Source organism: Meles meles, chromosome 7, assembly GCF_922984935.1.
Source record: "Meles meles chromosome 7, mMelMel3.1 paternal haplotype, whole genome shotgun sequence".
NCBI lineage: Eukaryota > Metazoa > Chordata > Mammalia > Carnivora > Mustelidae > Meles > Meles meles.
The window spans coordinates 7,653,097-7,676,079 of NC_060072.1; the positions used below are offsets into that span (position 1 = coordinate 7,653,097).

The 22,983-nt window shown below is 38.5% G+C and overlaps 2 protein-coding genes across 3 annotated transcripts in view; one reads left to right on the forward strand and one right to left on the reverse strand.

The window, feature by feature from the left end:
• Positions 1–772, reverse strand: part of XPNPEP3 (X-prolyl aminopeptidase 3) — a 76,202-nt gene extending 75,430 nt beyond the window's left edge. Inside the window, exon 1 of the mRNA XM_046012888.1 lies at positions 385–772. Within this exon, the coding sequence (XP_045868844.1) occupies positions 385–448 (64 nt within the window). The 5' untranslated portion in view covers positions 449–772. The remainder of the gene's footprint in view (positions 1–384) is intronic.
• Positions 773–951: 179 nt separating this feature from the next.
• ST13 (ST13 Hsp70 interacting protein) overlaps positions 952–22,983 on the forward strand; it is a 31,307-nt gene continuing 9,275 nt past the window's right edge. Inside the window, exons 1-7 of one of the 2 annotated variants that reach the window (XM_046012890.1) lie at positions 952–1,192; positions 7,227–7,284; positions 10,045–10,120; positions 11,858–11,928; positions 15,660–15,726; positions 21,834–21,918; positions 22,057–22,167. In XM_046012890.1, the coding sequence (XP_045868846.1) occupies positions 1,083–1,192; positions 7,227–7,284; positions 10,045–10,120; positions 11,858–11,928; positions 15,660–15,726; positions 21,834–21,918; positions 22,057–22,167 (578 nt within the window). In that variant the 5' untranslated portion in view covers positions 952–1,082. Of the gene's footprint in view, positions 1,193–1,378; positions 1,398–7,226; positions 7,285–10,044; positions 10,121–11,857; positions 11,929–15,659; positions 15,727–21,833; positions 21,919–22,056; positions 22,168–22,983 lie in introns of those variants that run through there. The other variant, XM_046012891.1, reaches the window with a different exon arrangement.

The window sequence follows — 22,983 nt, forward strand, 5'->3', positions numbered from 1 at the left end:
TTTAAGGTAACCTAACAAAAACAAAAGCTACTTGACGTGAGACACTTTTTTACCTACGCAAGTGAAAACTGACACAACTTCTAGGAGTCCAAGTAACTTTGAAGACAGCCCTTCTGGGGGATGGCACACACTTTTCTCTCTGCAGTTATTCCGGCTTCCCAGAATACCTCAACGGTAGCGAGAACACAGGGCCCACCCTTTTCCAGAAGCAGCGGGTAAAGAAGAAATCCAAGGAGCGTACAAAGGGTTTGGGAGTGGAGGCCCCAGTCTGGGAAGGGTCCGCCGAAACAGGGATCGCCTGAGAGCAACTTGAATCCCCCTGGGGCGCCTCAGGTTTCTCAGAGAGCAAGCCCCGGAGGGGACACCGTGGGAGATGAGTCTAACCTGAGAGGCAGCGGGCGCTTGCTACGGCGGGAACCTGCTTAGTTGCTGAGAGTAACCAAAGCATGACGTCCACGCTCACGCGGCAGGTTAGGAAAAGAGGAAAACAGCCGGAGAAGCGGCAGTCCACAGAATTGCGTCGCCAGGAAACCAAGCCAAACGCCCCTCCCCTTCCGGCCAGGGGCGCTCGCCGGGCTTTCCTTCCACGCGGCGCTGAATGCTGACGTCACACCCAGGGCTGTGATGGACGCTCCTGCCGGAGGGCCTGTTTCCTGTCCTGTCGTCGCGCTCCACTTAATTCCTACACGCACAGAACGTCCTATTCTAAAATGATTCCCTGCAGGGACTGATATTTCCCGTGTCCTTGAAAGCACCAAGTGGGGGGATTGATTCAGAGAACTCGCTCAGATTTAGAATATAAGAAAGCATGCGTAAGGAGGCAGGCAACAGCGTGAACGGCCACACTTCTAGAAGGTTCTAGGAAGTGCGCAGGGGGCAGAGGCGGAGGGAATGGGAACGGACGGGCGAAGGACCCGGGGTCACGAGACCGTTGGGTAGGCGGAGCCAGCGACTGGGAGGTTCTAGTCTGTTCTGCCTCGAGGCAGCCGCCCCCTTCCACACGATCACGCTGAGCTAGTACCCGCGCCTGGAATCGGGTCGCAACCTCAGCCTCGCCTGTCGCCTGCCACTGCCTCTGGACCATGGACCCCCGCAAAGTGAGCGAGCTTCGGGCTTTCGTGAAAATGTGTAAGCAGGATCCGAGCGTTCTGCACACTGAGGAAATGCGTTTCCTGCGGGAGTGGGTGGAGAGGTGAGACCTGGGCCGAGGACCGTTGGGGGTGGGAAGAGGGACGGCGGGAGGAGGGAGCTGGGCGGGAGCCGGCATGGGGCGGACGGGCGGGGAGCTCCGCCGGGAGGGCCCGCCGAGTCGCCGCCTGTTTGTGGTTCTCCCTGGCCTGGAACCGGAGGCGACTTCGGGGGCTAATGGAGGATCGGAAAGCTTAGATAGTACAGAGGTGGGGAAGGAGGAGGCACAGCTGGGTTCCCTCACCCTGAGGTCGTCAGGGGTGTGTCTTGGGCGAAATAGAAATGCAGAGGATTGCAGGGGCTTGGGCCCTGTAGACGTGGTGGGGGTGGGGAGCTGCAAGATTTCGTTTTCGCGTGGAGTTTTCTTGAAATCTCGTGTCCTGCTTAGGTCGCAATGACACACAGCGCTTTTACGCATTACGTCTTTAAATAGTGTTTTAATAATAATTTGCTATACGAGTCATAATAAGATGGTAATTATTAGATTAACTTTGAATTTGCATTGGGCCTTACTGCGTAGAATTATTTTGGGAATCATTTATTGGTACCTCAGTAGTAGCGGTGCCATTACACTAAACACTTGAAGAAAAATGATTTTTCAAGGACCCGCATGTTACCATGATCTGTTCTTGTTGTCCTTAAATCTAGAGTACTTCGCTACGTGCACGGAATTAATTGCATAGGCATTGTGCCAGGTGCTAGGAAACCGTACAAGTGCAGTTTATTTACCGAGACAGGTGAATAAATACAGAAATTTGTTTTGATATTTACTGTATGATAGTAATACAGTAAATGATATATGTAAATGATACAATATTCTTTATATTCGAAGAGAATTTAAGAAAGGGAACTCTTCGCCGAGTCGTTTTTTTTTTTTTTTTAAACATCACTACTAGTAAGGAATTTAAATGGCACACAAATCGCACCTCGTGGTGGTGATAACGACAATGCAAAGCAATGTGACTCTTCAGAGGTACTACCGGAAACGGCGATCTTTTTATTTTAGTGATGTTTTTATAGGGGAAGGTGAACCCCTGATGACCAGATAATTTTAAGAATATTTCTTTCAGTAAACTCTTCTAAGGAAGAAACTTAAGTTAAAATGTGTCAACGTTGTATGTGGTGGTGGTTTTTTTCCTCTAAGAAGTTTCTCAATTTTTTTCTTCCACTAGTTTTCTGACTATGGTAAGATTTTGCGTATGTTATAAATGTTAAATTCTGAGATCACTTAAAATTACTGCAGTACCTTAAAAACGGTTTCTGGTAGTTAACAAGAATACCGTTTTTGTAATAAGGAAACCTACAAGATGCTAATTTCATGACTAGGAGGCCTAAATTTCAGTCGGTTTTTTCCTCTTGAATAACTTGATAATCCAAATGCTTCGCTTTAGATATTTGTATGTTTTTAATCTTTTTTATCCATCATAGGAAAGAGCCTGCAAGTACGTTGTTTATAAAATTCCAGGTAAAACTGGAAGTGTATATCACCGGACGAAATAGTTGATGCCAAGACTCAACATTATACTGAGTATATACAATGTTTTGTTCCACTGCTGGGGAGGAGAAAGGGAGCTATGAAGAAAAAGCTGAAACAAATTTAAGAACAGTGAGCTTGGGCTGGAGTGATTATGGCTATCTAGAGAATTCCAGTTTAAGACTTGGAAAATACTGTCAAATATCACTTATGTATCTTTTTTTTTTTTTTTTTTTTTTTTGGGAGATTTCACATATGTGCGGCCCCAGGGTGGTCAGCCACCTTCAGCTCAGGTCATGATCCCAGGATACTGGGATGGAGCCCGGTGGGCCGGGGTCCAGCTCCCTGCTCTGTGGGAAGCCTGCTTTTCCCACTGCCCCTGCCTGTGTTCCCTCTCGCTGTGCTCTGTCAAATAAATAATAAAATCTTAAAAATTTTTCACATAGGTAATCCTTTTTCTTTTTGTAGTCATGTATGTTTTTCTTGTGGCATCCTAAATTTTTGGTTTAAGTATGGGATGAAGCATGTTGGCATGCGTAGGGGCCCTATTCTGAAGCTTTCGTTGTCTCTTTAAAATTTTTGTGTCTTTGAGGCTTTTGCTTGAAGTGCATCAATTTCTCTCTGCCTTCATGTCAGCCTTCTTTTTTTTTTTTTAAGATTTTATTTATTTATTTGACAGAGATCACAAGTATGCAGAGAGACAGGCAAGAGAGAGGAGGAAGTAGGCTCCCCGCCGAGCAGAGAGCTGGATGCGAGCAGGACATTGGACTGAATGTGTAGACTTCTGGGTCCAGGAATGTTCCAAGGCCTAATCCTACTATAAGGGCTCCTGAAGTTGAAACCGTATCAGAGTTGTTCTCTTGTTCATACTAGATTAGTTGTAGGTACCCAGGTTTAGACATTGAAGAACAGTTTTAGTTTATTTGTGTATTATACCAGAATTTTTACCACTGTTTATAGTTTAAAATTTTATTTGATGTTAAGAATTTAACAAATGAAAAGGGAAAAAAATAAAAAAGGGGAAAAAAAGGATTTATTTAACGACATTGTTAATTGGACAAAGAGAAATAAAGAATTTTTTTGGCTCAGTCTGTGAGGATCCAGGGAGATAATGATGTTTTCAGTGAGTATGTTTGGGGTATTTTTGGTTTTCTTTATAGGAGGAAGCGTTTTTTGAGACTATTATTTCATTTTAAGGTGGTTTAAGGTCAGAGGGATTATCTTCATGTTGTAATCTCCAGCACAGTGCATGGTGTATGGCTTTGCGGTAAATACTTAAACGAAAGGAATAGGATGCACTTCTGTTTGCAATGAGTTGAGAACACAGCATTCAATTTTTTGTACAGGTGAATAACTATGACTCAAAGCAGCTCGAATGTATCATATTAAGAGAATTATGAATGAGGTCTTGTGTGAGTCCATATGAGAAAGGTCTCTGCACTAGCCCTACTTGGTGGCCTATACTGGTAAAGTCCAGTTTGCAGTGATGGGGAGAAAATTAGTGTATTTTAAATCTTGGAAGCATTAAATGAAATTTTTGTACCTATAAGTTGGTTTTAACCTCCCGGTAGTTAGATTTTATAAGGTGAGAAGCTCTAAAGGTAGCTTTTTTTTTTTTTTTAAAGATTTTATTTATTTACTTGACAGACAGAGGTCACAAGTAGGCAGGAGGGGGGAAAGAGGCTTCCCCCTGAGCAGAGAGCCCACGTGGGGCTCGATCCCAGGACCCTGGGATCATGACCTGAGCTGAAGGCAGAGGCTTTAACCCACTGAACCATCCAGGCACCCCTAAATGTAGCTTATGAATAACCTTCTTGTGTTCTTTCCTTCCTATTTTAAAATTTTTTTAAAAAGTTGAAATTTGCAGGAAAATTGAAATACAGTGCAAACATTTTCCTGCAATGGTTTCTAGTGTTGTGCCCTCAGCACCATTGTGTATTTCCTGCAATTCAAGGATAGTCTCTCTAGTACAGCCACCAAACTCAGGAAACTAAGAATGATGCATTAATGTTATCTAATTCTCAGAATTCCATGATGCACTTTATTGTTGTGACTTCTAATCTCTATTCTGAAAGAATTCTTCGATCATTCATTGGCTTTCATGACCTTGGCAGTTTTGCATATTACAGGCCAGCTATTTTGGATATAATTTCCCTCAATTTGGGTTTGTTTTAGTTTCCTAAGGATTAAATTTAGCTTAACACATTTTTTTAAAAGGTTTACTTATTTTATTTTTATTTATTTTTTAATATTTATTTATTTGACAGAGATAACAAGTATGCAGAAAGACAGGCAGAGACGGGAAAGCAGGCTCCCTGCTGAGCAGAGAACACGGGGCTTGTTCCCAGGACCCTGGAATCATGACCTGAGCCAAAGGGAGAGGCTTAACCCACTGAACCACCCAGGCGCCCCAAAGGTTTACTTATTTTAGTGGGAGAGAGTGAGAGTGTGAACCTGTTCGAGCAAGTTGGGAGAGGGGCAGAGGGAGAGGGAAAGAGAGAATCTCAAGCAGACCCCGAGCTCAGCCCCAGAGTTTCATCCCACAACCCAAGGTCACAACTGAAGCAGAAACACCGGATGCATAAGGGACTAAGTCACCAGGCACCAACATAATATATTTCTTGGTAAGACTGTCACTTCCCAAAGTTTTAACATAAGTTAGATTGTTGTGGCTGTATTTGAAGGTCTCCCTAAATACTTTCCTGAATGTTGCATTTTGAAACTTGGGAAAAACACGGCTTAAGAAGCCCTAGGCCTTCATTAAAAGTTCACTGCAAAAGGGGTGCCTGGGTGGCTTGGTCAGTTAAGCTCCTGCCTTCACCTCAGGTCCCTGGGATCAAGATTCTCCACAGCAGGCTCTGTGCTCACCAGGGAGTGTGCTTGTCCCTCTCCCTTGCACTCTGCCCCTCCTTCCTCGTGATTTCTCTCTCCTGCTCTCAAATAAAAAAAAAACTGCAAGGAACTATTGTTTGAATACTGTGCTCTTTTGAAAAGTAGTTTTGTGTAGATCAGAATTTTAAAGAATTTTGTTTATATGGCTGTTTTCTTATTAAGTCATTTTGCTGAATTGCAAACTAAGAAATAAGATTTTTTTTTTTTAATTGTCACATTAAACTGAATGGGGAAAGTGCACATTTTTCGTGATCGGTGCTTAACAATAAATTCCAAACTTTGTCTATTAGTGTGTTTGCTGTTTTAGATTTATAGTGTCACTTCACATTGGCTTCATTTTGTAAGTGAAAGACAAGCCATGGGGTGGGAGAGGATACTTGCAGCACGGAAAACTGACAGAGGGCTTGTATGCAGAGTTTACAAAGAATACCTACAGATAAGTATGATAGAAAACCTAAAAGCAATAGGCTACTGGGATGGCCGATAGATAAATGAAAAGGGACTCAACTACAATGAGATACCACTATACACCTATTGAAATGGCTAAAAATATAAAAGATGGTTAATAGCTAAATGTTGGCTGAGGTGTGGAACAACTGGATTTTTAAAGAATAATTAGCGGAATTCTTATGCACTGCTAATACGAGCGTAAATTGGTAAAGGAGTTTTGAAGAATCAAATCTGTTTCCTGTTTGGAAAACAATATCCATTTAAATCCAACATATACATATGTTGTGTCCAGAAAGTCTACCCACCTAAAATGAATGTAAACATGGGTATAACTTTAGTTGTAAAGAATTAATACCTCAGGGTATTTTGAAGTAGATTCCTTTCAATTTTCCAGGTGAATATTTCTTTCTCTTTTCAAAAAAAGTTAATGACTTTTTTTTTTTTAAAGGCAAATTTAGTTAAGTTCTTGTGACCTCCAGATAATGTCGTGGAGGAGTGCCCTTAATCCGTTCAACATTTTAGTCACAGGACTGCTGTATCGGGCCCATTTACTTCAGAGTCTGACCCAAATGGAGCATACGGCACTAATTCTTCATAATCTGTTTTCCTCCTTGTTTTTAAGTTATTTGTGTATAGTTCGTGGTGTTGCCCTGGAGTATTTGGGAAAGGACTTACAAGGCCAAGGGAAAGTGTTAATGGGTGGATCGTAGAAGGGATAAGGAGAACATCTATACTGCAAGGGGCATATGGAATACAAACAGAAAGAATACAAACAGAGGAAGCAAACATTTTGAATTATTATACTGCGACTTCATAATTATTTCATAAATTGATTATTTGAATTTAAGTGAACTCTTACTAAAGTTGAAGTTTCAGTATACTATCCTGCTGAATTCTGAACTAACAACTTGTACATAAGATTTTTGTCATTGTATGTTTTTCTGCCCCTTCCTCTGGGAATGGGCATAGGGAAGCTATACAATTTTATTAGGCTTATCGAGGCAAGGAAAGGGTTAGATTTTTGTTAGCCAGTATGTTAAAAAAAATAAAATTTTAAGCTGAAAAAACAATACTGGAGCATTCAAATTGAATTTACTCTTAAAGGTTTGAGAAGGTAACCATCTGAGTATTTGTCTTTTTTTTTCCAGTGTAAATAAATGTTGCTTTGCTCAGTGAATTTTAATTTTCTAAACAAATATCTTTTTTTCTCATCTTCCTCAAGCATGGGGGGTAAAATACCACCTGCCACTCATAAAACTAAATCAGAAGACAGTATCAAGGTAAGTTATGAATTTCATCTGTATGCTTAGTGATAAAGTACTATCAGGTTTTAAAAGTGCTGCTCTCAAATTACCACTCCTGATTTCCTCAGGGTCGCTTAGAAATAAGATCTTCATAAAATTTCTGTTGGACATGGAAGATCTGCAATCTGGTGTAACATGGAGAATTTGGGGTGAATGTGCGCCGTGTTAGGGAATAAAAGTTTGTGTGTGTGACGTGCATGACCTGTGGGTGGTGAGCTCTGTGCCTGTGCCTTGTGTAGTCTCCATCATCTCCGCATCTCTAGCTCCGAGCACAGGACTTTTTGCGTTGTGGGTACTTGATTAAAATTTGCGAAGTATGGGGTTATGGACATTGGGGAGGGTGTGTGCTATGGTGAGTGCTGTGAAGTGTGTAAACCTGGCGATTCACAGACCTGTACCCCTGGGGATAAAAATACATTATATGTTTATAAAAAAACAAGAAACCAATAAAAAAAAAAAAAGTTAAAAAAATTTGCGAAGTAAATGAAAAATAGTCCATATCAGTAATTCTTGAGTTTTTCTATCTTATCACCTGAGGATTATTTCTGAGTATGAGTCAGCATATTCGCCCAAAAAAGGTGCATAATAGATTCGGAGGAACTTACCGGTAGCTGAAGTGTAACTATGGGGGTGGGTATACCCTGAAGAATGCTTCCTTCAAGGGAAGAGTGGGGCAGAGGGAACAAAAAAAGACTTCTGGTGGCTCTTCAGAAAGCAAGCAGAGAACAGCCTGCTAACGCTCCTTTAAAGTAGGCAGGAAACCAGCCCTAACAATGGACAGAGGAGGGGATTAATGCGGAGCCAAGCTTACTAGCTCTCTGAGCACTCGTTTTCATTTCATTTTTATTTCTGATCCTCCTCCAAAGATCTTTCCCATTCTTTTTTTTGTTTCCTTTCTCCTTTCTGCCTTTCCTTCTTTCCCCCTTCCCTCCTTCAAAACAAAAATTCTTCCTTCAGAATTCTTATTTCCGTTTTGTGTTTTCACATCTAAATATTTTTCCCCAAGTTTCCTTCCTTCCTTCCTTCCTTTTTTAAGGTAGAGAACACGAGGGGTGGGGAGAACAGAGAGAATCTTAAGGAGACTCCAAGTTGAGCATGGAGCCCAACAAGGGGCTAAATCTCACGACCCTGCAATCATGGCCTGAGCCAAAATGAAGAGTCAGACTGAGCCAACCAGGTCCTCTCCCTGAGTTTTCTGATTAGTGGTCTCAGTTGATAAGAAAATTAACTATTTTATTTTTTAGAACCCTAAACAAAGTTCATCTATCTGGATATGAAATCAGAAGTTCTATCTTTGAACAGTGAAGTGAGAGAAGTTAAACCCCAAAAGTAGTTACTCTTATTTTAAAGGAGTCGTTTGTCAGTTTACTAATTCCTGATAGGATGCTTTTGATAGTAAACCTAGATAGGATATATATATATATATATATATTTTTTTTTTTTTTAAAGATTTTATTTATTTATCAGAGAGAGATCACAAGTAGGCAGAGAGAGTGAGAGGGAAGCAGGCTCCCCTCAGAGCAGAGAGCCCGACGCGGGACTCCATGACCCTGAGATCATGACCCGAGCCGAAGGCAGCGGCCCAAACCACTGAGCCACCCAAAGATTTTATTTATTTGACAGACAGAGAACAAGTAGGCAGAGAGGGAGGAAGCAGGCTCCCCGCCAAGCAGAGAGCCCAGTGCGGGGCTCAATCCCAGGACCCTGAGATCATGACCCGAGCTGAAGACAGCCTTTAACCAAACACTGAGCCACCTGGGCGCCTCCTATATAGGATATTTTGCTATATGGTAAACATGTATGAAGACAAAATTATATTTAATCTGTGTCTCTGGTAAAATATTTTGTAAGAAAACATTTTGATTTGGAATTAAATGCTAAAATGTCTGACACCTTGCATGTAGTAGGGTCTCAACATATATTTGGTAATGACGTTGGGTTTTGATTCTAATTTTTAAGAATTACAAAAAGTAGCAACCTAAGTAACTGGTTACATAATTTATACTAATACAGTTAAAGGAATAGATGGGGTGTGCTAATTGTGATACATTCTTTATGAAACGGCATTATTAAATGGAAAGGTCAAAGTGCAGAGTTGTCTTGTATCTGTGCGTTGAGAATATCTAATGGCATACTCCAGAAACCACACTGGTTACTTACAGGATGGTAAGGAAATTTGGTTTTCATCATGTATACTTTGGAATTCTTTGAGTTCTCATCATTTGTGTATTATGGGTCCATTGTTCCGTATTTGAAATTCCAAACTCAGAACCGTTGGAAATGTAAAGTTTTTTTAGTGTATTTGTTTGTCAGTAAAGCATAATCTGAACAGATGTGAGGCCGTTTATAGTTTGTTTCCCACTTGTGAATGCTGAATGCTTCAGACTTTTTTTTGCAGGGATAGTAATATGTTGATTAGGGAGAGTTGTGGACCACAGAGCCTGTTGAAAGTGCAGCATGAGTATAGGTTATGTATTTGTGTTAGCTTCCTACAATCCAGCATTTTTTAAATTCTAAAACTTGTTTAAAAGGTGTGGAGGAGGGATTGGACCTATTCTTAATTTAAATAGAGAAATGAAAAAAAGTTAAAACAAGTTTATTAAAACAGTATAAGAAGGGATACATTAACAACTGAAATATAATGTATGTGAACAGTTTACATATGTTTTTATAAATTAGTATGTATATTGGTGTGTTGTTATATACTGAAAGCATTATTTGCCTTCCCTTTGGTAGGAAGAAAAACAAGATAGTAAGAAGGCGGAGGAAAACATAAAGGCAGATGAACCATCCAGTGAGGAAAGTGATCTAGGTGAGAAGATGGTATAGTTAGTTTGTATTTGATAATCTCATGATAAGATCCTATGCTGATTTTTACTAAATTGACTTAATCAGGGCTAATAAAAATGTAACGTAGCTGAACTACATCCAAAACTTAAAATTTTCTAGTAGCCACATTAAACTAAAAATTAAACAGATGATATTAACTGAATATATCTAAACTAACATATCTAAAATATTAACATTTTAACGTGTAATCAGTATGGAAAAATTATTAGTGAGATCTCCTTTGTTCAATACTAAGTCTTCAAAATCCAGAGTATATTTTATACTTACAGCACATTTCAGTACAGATGTTAGATGTTAAATTTTTGTGTAAATATTTGCTGTATATTCAGACTTAATTAAATTTGTAGTTGGGTCATATACCCAAGTTGTTCTAAATAAATGTAAAAGTTTTCTAGTAACTGAATCAAGTACCAGAAAATTATTTTCCTGTTACTCCTTGCATCCACATTGATAAAACTTGTTCATTTTAGAAGAAATGATACGCCATGAGTTTGGTTGTTTTTTGTTTGGAACTTTTTCAGGCTTCAGAGTGACAAAAATCTTTTCCTAAATTGGGAAGTCCTTTGAGACTATAAATACATATCCCAGTTACTAAATGGGCAGTCTCTTAATTCATAGACTGTCTAAAAGCTAAAGAAATGTATTTGTAATTTTTAAAATTTTGATCAATTGATCTTTGATACTGTTAGAGAGGACCTCTTGTTTGTGGGCTTAATTGATGATCTTTCCCTTTTTGTAAAATATCTTTTTCAATCTTAAAATTTTCCAACAGTTTTAACTATGATAATATCTTATCATCTCTTCATCCAAAAGCATTTTCTTTTTTGTGTATGAATCAAGCCTTTTTATAGTTAGGCAAAGTTACAAGTTCGTTTCCTATTAAAAGTTGACTAAAGTTTTCCTGTTTGACAATAATTCGAACTTCAGGTTGCTGATTTCAGTTTCATTCTTTTTTTTTTTTAAAGTTCGTTTATTTAATCTGTATACCCAACGTGGGTCTTGAACTCAGAACCCTGAGATCAGGAGTCACATGCTCTTCTGACTGAACCAGCCAGGTGTCCCTCAGTTTAATTCTTTTTTGACTGTCAGCAGGAAACATTCAATTCACTCTTATTTGCTAAACAAGTCTCTTAATATTGTCTGTATTTTGAAAAGTTTCTCTTACTGAACAGTTGTTTTCCTTTGCTGTAGCAAATTACAGTTGTCTGTCATGAAATTTATGACACCTCTTTTCTGGTTTCTTTGCTGTTTGGTTTTGGTGCTAGCTTTTGAGTTAGAGTCTGCATCAGCATTGTGCCTTTATCTTAATTTATTTGTAAAAAATATTTATTATGATTTACATCATCGCTATAACTTATGCTATCTCCATAAAATATTTTTTAGTATATTACATTGATGTGTAGAATAAAATACTTGAACTGAATCATTTTGTTGATACTAAATCAGTGGTATGTCTCTGTAATACCAGAAACTATGCACTTGCCAACATTTTCCACTACAAGACAGTGAAAATACTGAGATGATGCAACAGTTAAAATGAAATGTAATCTTAACAAAATTTAGTGGGGAAATACTTTATATAGTGCATCAGTTTAAATAAATTATCAGTTGGAGTGGGTATAGTTGATTAGTTTTTAAGAGTCCTATGTAGCCAGTTTGGACAGCACAGGTCTTACTGTCATTTTCTTAATTTTGGCAGAAATTGACAATGAAGGTGTGATTGAACCAGATACTGATGCCCCTCAAGAAATGGGAGATGAAAATGTAGAGGTAAATTCAGCGGCTTATTTTGTGCTTGTTGTAAGGAATGTGATGGTTCCACTTACTGCAATGATTTTGAGACATAATTCTGCCAGGAAAAGAACGTACTGAATCTTTCTCTGACTTAAGGTATTTAGGAAAACGTTTTATTTTACTGCCTAAATGTTTTTGAGAGTTCACATTATGTTTACTCATACTCTAACAATCTCAGAAATCTTTGTTATTTCCTGTTTACCTGCTTTTTCAGTTTGCATCTGTTTTGACTACTCTTTAGGTTAGAGTTCACCTAACATTTATATTTAGAAATGAGATTGCTTATTAATGGGATATCTAATATCCCATTGTTTTCCAAAATGGTTTTATCACAGTGGGTATAGTTTTACCATCAAGGTAGTGAGAATTGGTTCTTGGGAGGGGGCTTGCAAAAAACCCTAGATACTACAGTGGTTAGTGGTCTTCTAGAGGGTTGTAACATACATGCAGTGTGTCTCTGTGGTATTAAAATGGAATGTGGGAATATTAAAAAGTGTCTCTACGGCTCTTTGAGGGTTGATGATGAACCAAAGGCTTGAGAAACACTGAAATTGTGTAACAATGGTTTAGAAGCTTGGTCCACGTCCTCACCAACACTTGATGCTATGAGATTTCATCTTTACCAGGCTTACCATGTGAAATGGTATGCCTTTGTGGCTTTTAATTTGCATTTTTCCGATTTCTAATAAAGTTGAGCAATCTGCTATTTATTGGTCATTCACAGATATTTGTGAAGTCCTATTGTGACTTTTCCCATTTTTCTTCTGGGTTGTCTTTTTTTCCTTCCTGATTTTTAATCCATTTTATGTTCTAGAGACTTAAAAATTTGTCATCTATATGTTTTCCACGTATTTTCTGCTAGTTTGTGGCTTGTCTTCACTTTATGTTGTCTTAATAAACAATCTTTTAGTACAGTTAAATAGATGATTCTTTTATATATTATGCTTTCTTATCTCAAGGTTATAATTGTTGTAATAAATCATTTTTTCCCTCTGAAAATTTTATGTTAACCTTTAACCTTTAATCTACCTGGCAGCACTATTAAAGAATTCCTTTCCTCACCAATGCCAAAATACACTGTTTCCATATATATGTGCCTCACTTCTGGTATTGTTTTTTTCTTGTCTAATTTTTTCCATGTACCAATGATATATTGTCCACGTAATGGCTTATTATCTGATGGGGGACCCCTAACAATTTAGGAGTATTTTGGCTGTTTTGTTGGCCTTTCTTTTTCCATATAAATTACAGAATATTATCAACCCCCGCCCCCAGTTAGATATGCATTAAATCTAAAATCAAGTTCGGGAGAAGATACAGCTTACTGTTTTGATTAACTACCCATGAATGTGTATCTTTCTAATTTTTAGATGTTTTCTGATGTTGTTAGATAATTTATTGGCATATTCTCCACAAAGATCATGTGCATCTTTAAGAAATGTAGGTACTTTTTGTCACTGTTTATTAAAAAAGGAATTTTTAAGAATTTATGTATTTTATTGTATTCTGTTGATGATGTATCATGTGACACGTCAGGTTTATAACATTGTATTTGCACTACTTGGAATATATTGGGCATTTTAAATTCTAGGGTTAACTTCCTTTAGCTCTGGAAATTTTCATCTAGTATCTTTCAAATATTGCCTCTTCCCCATTTTCTGAACTGTCATTCTGGAGTCCTAGTTAGATATATGTTAGATTTTTTTTCTCCACTACTGAATACTATTTCTTTATCACTGCTGAATTATGTATCAGTCATTTGGCTGTTGAGGTTTGAATTTGAGGGCCTGTGTTTCTCATCTTTATGTCTTACTTTGATTCATTTTAAAGTATACTTTGTTATTTATAATCTCATTTCTTTATTCATTTTCAGAACTTGCCTTTACACATTATAAACTTCGTCAAACTCTTCCTGGTTTTATTCTTTTATTTTTCCTTACTCTTGCTCATTGAGAAGGTACCTTGTTTACTTGTGGATGGTGTGGGTATGTGTATTTTGACTGTGTGCACACACATGTGTATGTGTGTGTTTGACCATGAGTTCTTTGACCTTTCATCTGGAAAAGTTTTTGAGGCCTGGGTAGAAGGTGCATTCCTCCAAAGAGGAAAGTGTTTGCTTCCATCAGACTCTTGAGTTGGAGCTACCAAGTCAAGGACCACTTTAAATTCTCAGCATGGTTTTTTTGTTGTTGTTTGTGTCTTTATACAAGTAATGGGAATTCCACTGGAAAGCCTGGCTTATCATTATGAGTTTACAGGGGAAATTTTTTTTTTCTTTTTGCTAGTTGGCTATACCTTTCTTTGGGACAGGTTTATTTTTGGTTTGTTGTTATGCCTGCAGGTATATAGGCATTGGGGAGTTCAGATTTATTGGAGGGTGCTGATTAGACAGCATACCTTCTCTTTGCTTGAATCTTCTTTCATGTGTCCTGCACATTTGAAAATAATGGCAAGGTCACCAGGTTTGACAAACCTGCTGAAAGGGTGAAAGCAGATGGATCATTCAGCTCCCATTCTGGATTTCAGGTCTCCATTTAATCTTGTTCTTTGAGGATTTCTACATTATTACGTCAAAGATGGCTCTTAAAGTTACTCAGGGCATCAGGTGTAACACACTGCCACATACTGAAGTTGTCTCTCCCCCACCCCCCCCCCACTTGGCTTTGTTAGGTTGTCTTATTATCTGGTAGAATGTGTCTGTTGTTTTTTTCTTTTTCTTTTAAGAATATTTTTAAACTTGTAGAAATTTGTGTTGGAATTACTTCAAATTTTTTGAGTAACTTGGGGTTAGGTTGAAGTATTCAAAAAAAAATGTTTCCATGAACATAGTATACATCTTGTGTTCTTTAACAGAATTTTACTTTTTTCCCCTTTTGAAAGTCTTACATATTCTTAGAATGGTATCTTGTGCTGTCCTATTTTGTAACTGATTTTTGCTGATGTGGAGGAACTCTTGGTTTTTTATGTTTTTGTGTTTCTGAGGACTTCATTGAATTGTTTTAGTAGCTCTAATAACCCGTCATGTCTTGGATTTACTAGATAAACTTGAAAACAGCTTGGTATTTCCTTTCAGTTCTTAAACCTGTCAAATCCTTTTCTTAATTAGCCAGCACCAGTAATATTTTACACAGTGGTTGGTGATAGAATAGATCTTTTGCTTTTTGTTAAAGAAACTACTTCTTAACCTTCCGTTTAGGTGGGATGGGATGTTTGCTGTAAGATTTTGTTACTAATGATCTTTGTATTGTCAGCATCTTGTACAGTGCTCTGTACTGTATGGGTACTCAGTAGATGTTTGTTGGAACAAAAGAATGAGACATTTTACTTAAAATTTAAGTCTAACAGGAGCTAGCCGTAGTTACATCTTTACGAGGAGAATTGAGTTTTAGTATTTGTGAAAAACTAGAGAGGAGTTGGTGAGACAAGGGCAGGGACATCCTCCTTTGGTTGGTTGGGAGGGAGGGTAGCAAAGTCACATCTAAACGAAAGGGTAGGAAGTGAAATTTATTGTTTATATATGAAAGATTAAAGCTCATCCTGTGTAATTTCTTATTAAGCACTTACCATAGTTATCCTCTTGCTCCTTGGAGACTAGAGAAGAATGAATGAAAATGGGGGTTGTGTCTACCCCATCCCTAAGAAAGCCCAAGCTGCTTCCTTCTCTGTTTTCTCTGTTACTTCTAAGTTGACCTACAATTTCCCCCTAGATAACCGAGGAAATGATGGATCAGGCAAATGATAAAAAAGTGGCTGCCATTGATGCCCTAAATGATGGTGAGTGATTTTTTTTCCTCTTTGCTGTATTTCTATGGTAGTCTCAACATTCTTTTATTTTTTTCCCTGCAGCAACTGTAAAATATTGGGAAAGTGGAAGGGAACTTAAATCTATTGAGTATCTTATACTGGAGAAGAAATTGTCCTATTGTCAATCTACCCATTACCCCCTTGATAAAGAGGCCGAAGTCACTCAGGTATCAATTACCTTGCCTTACGGCACAGACACATCCTGATGTGAATGGAAAGACTCCTTTCCTGACTAATCCTGGTGTTTGTCCGCTGAGGAGAGGCTTTAAGATAAAGGTGAACGTTTTTCAAAGAAAGTATTGTTAGAACAGTGGCTCTTAACTTTTTACAAAGCAGCACCCTTGACAAATGATGTCTGTTGGCATAATGTTCTTGTTCTAATCTTTACGTGTTAGATCCTCTTCAAAAAATCCGTTCACAATGGGAGAATGCTGGTAATAGAGTAAGCATAATATTTAATCAGTTAACAGTTTGTAAGAACAAATCATTTCTTAGCTTGGGTAATATGCAGACCCCGTCATAGCTTTGTGGTAGTGTGTCATAATGCCATTGTGGGAGAGCTGCTGTTGTCTAATGCTGATGTGCATTTGGACTTCATCTGTAGACTTAGAAGATGACTAAAGTTTTAGAAAGTTCCGTTTTGATTGCTGTTCCAAGTTGGCAAATAATTTTTGCTTTTCTTTTTTTGTAATCTTACTACCACCTTAGATTAGGTCGTGATCCTGTGTTTATGCCATTGCATTAGCCTTAATAGTTTGCCTACCTGAAATGTCTACTTCCTTTATTGATTTCTGTTCACTGTCTAGATTATTCTTTCGTAGAACCGTTTATTTTCACACATTCCCTTGCTTGTAACCTCTGACCAGCTTTTGCATACTTTCTGAAGATCTTTATCATAGCATTAGATCTGCTAGGGTCCGATCCCATGTATTGCCTTCCCAGCCTTGTTCTCATCTTTTTGAATATTAACCTTCCATTACAGCCAGACCTCACTGTCCTAGACTTTTCCTGTAACTTGTGCTCTGCTGCTTCTTTCTAAAGCTCTTCTTCACCTATTTCAGCTTTTAATTCATACTTATCAGTTGATCCCAGCTACTTTCTTCCTGGCCATTCCTTTCCCACACTTATCTTTTAATTTTACTACCACTTAAGATTTCTATTTATCCAACATTTATTTTGTGCCTTCTGTCTACCTGACAGTTTTGTTATTTTTTAATGTGCATTATTTCATTAAAACCTCATACTACTCCCTCTTCACAGGTTCATGAATAATTTGAGGGATCAGAGGGTTTTGACTTGTCCAGGATCTTACTGTGCCATGATATCAGCTAATTGTTTTTGTCACTTGTTTTGGCATATCGTCTTATGTTTTTCAAATATATTTATTGCCTAGCCATTTTTAATGAAAATGAAGCTGTTGCACCATCTAAAAAGTCATGTTCTTGTTTTTCCACATTTCTTCCTAAGCCATGTTCATGCATAAGTTTAACCTTGTTCTAATTTTATTTTATTAAAGATTTATTAACTTGGGGCACCTGGGTGGCTCAGCGGGTTAAGCCTCTGCCTTCGGCTCAGGTCATGATCTCAGGGTCCTGAGATCGAGACCCACATTGGGCTCTCTGGTCGACAGGGAGCCTGCTTCCCCCTCTCTCTCTGCCTGTCTCTCTGCCTACTTGTGATCTATCTCTCTCTCTCCGTCAAATAAATAAAATCTTAAAGAAAAAAAAAAAAGATTAACTTATTTGAGAGAGAGAGACAGCATGAGCAGGAGGGGCAGAAGGAGAGGGAGAGAGAATCTCAAGTGGACTCCATGCTAAGCATGGAGCCTGACTCTGGCCTTGATCCCAAGACCCTGAGATCATGAGCTGAGCCAAAACCAAGAGCTGGACATGTAATTGACTGACCCACGCAGGCACCCCATCCTAGTTCTAATTTTACAATAAGTGCAATTTTATAGCACATCCTAAAGGGATAAAACATTAGTATTCTAAGCCAGGGATTGTAGATTCAGGACTCACCTTAGGTTGGAGGGGCAGAAATACAATTAAATACTGAACTTAGGAAGCCAAAGTGCCTGGGTTTGAATCCCAGGTCTGGCACTTACCAGCCAGATAAACTTAGAGAAGTTATTCTTTGTCTCTGTTTCTGTTTCCTCCTCCTTTTTTTTTCTTTCTTCAAGCAGTTTTTTTAAAAAGATGTATTATTTATTTGAGAGTGTGTGTGCAAGCAGGGAGAGAGGGAGAGAGAATCTCAAGGAGACTGCATGCTGAGTGTGGAGCTTAATCTCATGACCCTGAGATCATGAGCTGAGCCGAATCCAAGAGTTGCACGGTTAACTGACTGAGCCACTCAGGCGCCCCTTTTCTCCTTTGTAAGATAAGGTTAATGCTACCTACCTAGTATATTGAGTCATGTGGGATAAATGAATAAATACGTGTAATGTGCCTGGAATAGTGTCTGGTACCATTGTTGTTAAGGTCCTGGTATTAAAGTGGCAATAGTCGTAATTTAAGTAAGACCTCATTAAGTCTTTTTAGCGGTCACATTACTAGTAACGTTACTAGGCTTTTTCACTTCAGTATATTTATTTAAAACTTACATGTTCTAGGCAATGTTTTAGATGCTGGATGTACAGTGAGAAAAGCAAAACAGACCAAGTTCTTTACCTCCTGGACCTCATACATTACTGGGGAACAAAACCACATTTATAATTTGATATTGGGTAGTGAGAAGCACAGTGAAGAAGAATGGCTGAGTAAAAGAATAGTCAGTGACGGAGGCAGCATTTTGCAAAGGGTGGTCAGAAGAGCATAGGATGAAGTGAGCAAGCCGTGTGAGGATGAGCCTCAGACAGGTAAGAACACGTACACACGCTAACTGGGGGAGCATATGGGGTGAGTACATGTCCAGGGAATAGCAGAGATTCCTTGAAGCTGGAGTGTGGTGAGTGCAGGGGTAAGAATGGTCGACTTGGAGGAATGAGGTCAGAGAAGCACTTTGGGAGACATACGGGGGAAATACGTGGTAGGAAGGTGGTGAGGAGGGTAGATCATTAAAGATCTGTAGTAGATCTATAAGATCACTTGTAGACCATACTAAGGACTTAAAAGTTTTTATCCTTAAGGATGATGGGAAGCCACTGGGGTGGTGGTGTTGTGAGATGTTCTTTGTTCTTGTTCTGTTTTTGAATTGGAGATCTTCATCATGAGATGCATTTAGTTTTGAAAGGGATTATTGTTACTATTTTAGGTAGATGAGATTCTAAGGGCAAGTAAGGGTATGTTCATTACAGAAGAACCCAAAATGAGTTGATGTGCCAGAGATACACTTAAGAAAATGCCTAAGAGGAAAAATAGGGGAGCAGGGAGAGCCAGAGGAGTTTGGAAGTCATTTAGACAGTCATGTAGGTCTTTACCCCTGTATAGGAGAAGTCTTCAACTAGTGGTATGTATGTTTCTAAAAAGTCATGATAAGCCAAAGTTGCCCACTAGAGGATTTAACAGTCTCACAATAAAGGACCAGTCTTGGTATCCTAGCTGTACTTAGTCATTAGCTCAGAGCAGCTTATGAAGTGTAGTCTTGAGCACAGAACATGGGGTGTTCTCAGTCAGCTGTTAGCCCCAAGGAGAGCGAGGCTGCATTTTGATGATCCTACAAAAGGAATGCAAGAAATTGAGTCCAGGTGGCCAATAATGATGGCCTGGATTAGGGCAAAGGTTCCCAGATTTTCTCTGTTTACAGTGCTTTTTCAGTCCTGATTTTTTAAAATTTGTTTTTGTTTTTTAAAGATTTTGAGTACAAGTAGTCAGAGAAGCAGGCGGAGAGGAGGAAGGAGGCTCCCTGCCGAGCAGAGAGAGCTCAATGCAGGGCTCGATCCCAGGACCCTGGGATCATGACCTGAGCCGAAGGCAGAGGCTTTAACCCACTGAGCCACCCAGGCGCCCCTATCAGTCCTGATTTTTTAACAGATTTTAAGCCAAGAGAAAGGCCGTAAGGTTTCATTGATAATGTAGTTAGGTCCAAACAATTTAATAAGGATGTTGTACCAACTTAGTGATTGCAAAATAATACACAAATTGAAAGAATATATTTAATCTTATTCTGAAGCAACAGTATTTATTTTCTAATAAGATGTATAGATATGTTGGGCATTAAACAGCTTACCAAATCTTGGCATCCTGTTGGACACTGCCACCCTCATTTCCTGTTCCATATCTATTTTTCTGCAGTTCTTGCTTTTGTTTTTGTTTTGTTTTGGTAACAACCAGTAAAAACAGTTTTTCAAAGATACCATCAAAAGGGATGTGGTGATGCAGTGTTGAAGCTGTGAACTATATCAAGTGAGTAGTTTATGCAGTGCTAACGTTCTGTCCTGTGGCCCTTTGGTTGCGGTGTGGAAACTTCAGGACTAGGGCAAGGAATGGTTTGATCCTTCTTCTTTAAAAAAAAAAAAAGAAACACAGACTTACTTATTTTGAGGGTGGTGGTCTGAGAGGAAGAGGGAGAGAGAACCTCAGGCAGACTCCCTGCAGAGTGTGGAGCCCAACCGTGGGGCCTGGCCTCGGGATCCTGAGATCATGACCTTACTGAAATTAAGAGTCTCGAATGCTTAACCAACTGAGCCACCCGGGCGCCTCAGGAGTGCTTAGATTTAGGTATATTTTGAAAGTAGAGTTAAAAGGATTTAAGTTTTAGATTGGGGAGTTGAGAATGACTCTCTAAGATTTGGGTGTTTATGTAGACCAGGAGTTCACCAAATTACAGCCTCCTGTTTTTGTAAAAATGTAATGGAACATGGCGACACCCATTTGTTACGTGTTGTCTGTGGCTGCTTCCCCACTGCAGTAGTAGAGTTGAACGGTTAGGATTGTTACAGTCTGCGAAGCCTGAAATAATTCTTGTGTGGCCCTTTCCAGAAAGGTTCACTAACCTCTGAACTAGATTGAGTGGAAGAGCCATTTATTTAGTTGGGAATATAAGGACGAGAAATAGATTTTAGAGATAGGGTTGGAATTAAGAGTTCAGTTTTTAACATGGTAGAAGTGAACTGCCTGTTAGACAGTCAAGTGTAATAATTTGAAACAGGCTTCTGTAGTAGTACTTAGTAAGACTCTGTTCTTTGCTTTGTTTTATGAGTTCTCCTAAGGTCCGTCCTTTACAGATTTACTAGCTGGGTAAATGTATTTTCCAAAGTGAACTGTGATACTTACTTTAAAATTCTGTGTTTATCTTGCCACCCCCCCCCCAATTTTTCCTGTGTTCAGGACTAAGACTTCATGCAAAGAACTATTCTAATTGTATAGTATGTTTTATTTGTTCAGTGACTTCACTGAAGGCACTTCTGCACAAAGAAGCTAACTGTGAGAGTAGGATACAATAAATGAATTTAAAATGAGGGTTACAGGCTTTTCATGAATTCTAATTTTGTTGAATTTTACACCATTTCTGTGAATTAAGATAGTAATTTTTTTAATCAACCCTATAAATTTAGTATATTTCCTTTGTAAGTTTAATTTTATCTTTTAACTTTTGGATAAAAGATAATTAATGGGATAAAGTTGATTTCTCTTTTATCCTTTTATTTTTTTCTTAAGTGTAAAAAAAAATCATGAGTCCTACTAAGAATGTGGTATTCTACTAGGGAATTATGTTTCCAAAAATTGTCTCTGTCTTGAGTGATTTACTGTATAGATGTGGTAGGACTTGCTTTGAAGAGCCATTTTGTTGTTGTTGTTTTTGTTTTTTGTTTTTTTAAGATTTTATTTATTTATTAAGAGAAAGAGAGCATGGGAAGCAGCTGAGGGAGAGGGAGAGAGAGTATCCCAAATAGACTCTGAGCTGAGTGTGGAGCCCGACGGAGGACAACATCTCACAACCTTGCGATCATCACCTGAGCCAAAATCAGGAGTCAGACTTAATCAACCCAGGCGTCCCGAGGAGCCGTTTTTATATACTAATTTAGAATAAGTCTTTTTTAAAAATTGGACAAAAGAAGAATGTGGAAGACTAGTAGGGTAAGGGGTCAACATTTTTGTTAATATTTTTTATTCTTTATTTCTCTACTTGTTTTACTTCAGGTGAACTACAGAAAGCCATTGACTTGTTCACAGATGCCATCAAACTAAATCCTCGCTTGGCCATTCTGTATGCCAAGAGAGCCAGGTGAGAGCTATAAACAAAAAAGAATCCCCTTGTGAAGAATTTCTGCTCACTTATTTAAATAGAATTGCTTCTGTGGTGATCGCAAAGGTGTTATTGTTTGAAATGAATACTTCTTAATATTACACTTATTTTTTTTAGTGTCTTCATCAAATTACAGAAGCCAAATGCTGCCATTCGAGACTGTGACAGAGCTATTGAAATAAATCCTGATTCAGCCCAGCCTTATAAGTGGCGCGGGAAAGCACATAGGTAAACAACAGAATTTCATTATTTTCAGAACTTGAAATTTTAAATCTTTTTTTTTTTTTTAAGATTTTATTTATTCGAGAGAGGGAACACAAGCAGGGGGAGTGGGAAAGGGAGAAGCACGCTTCTCACTGAGCAGAGAGCCCAATGTGGGGCTCGATCCCAGGACGCTGGGATCATGACCTGAGCCCACGGGAGACGCTTAATGACTCAGCCACCCAGGCACCTTAAATCTGACGTTTTAATATGCTTTGAAAAAAAGTTGCTTAAGGATTTAATTTCAAAGTAGTATTTGCTTAATATGAAGAATTGAGAATATAAGGAACAAATAAGAAAATAAAAATTCTTTTTTTTCCTACAAAGAGAACCACTATTTAGGAGTTTTTGACCACATATAGCCAAATTTAAGGTAAGGATCAAAATTGTTTCTAAAAAAGATCCGAGCCTTACAAATTTTCTCTTAGTTTTAGATTTTCTTTGTGTAACCTAACATTAAATAACTGATATGTTATAGAAGAAGGAATTCCTTATCTTCATACTACTTTTGTTGCTGCTAGGTCCTGAAAAATCAGGAAAAGGGGACAGTAAAGAGGTGAATTTATCTTAGATTAGTCCTCATTCCTAGAAATTAAACTTAATGTTAAACAAGTGGGTATTGGTGACTTGAGGATGAGATGTCCAGTGACACGTGTTACATGAATTGGAAGGGTGTTGAACTCCAAGTATGGATGGAAATGAAGATGGATATGCTTGGGACAGCTTTATTAGGTCACTCAAAAGGAGCCCTAGTGATTATGAAGACACGTGTCAAAGATAGAG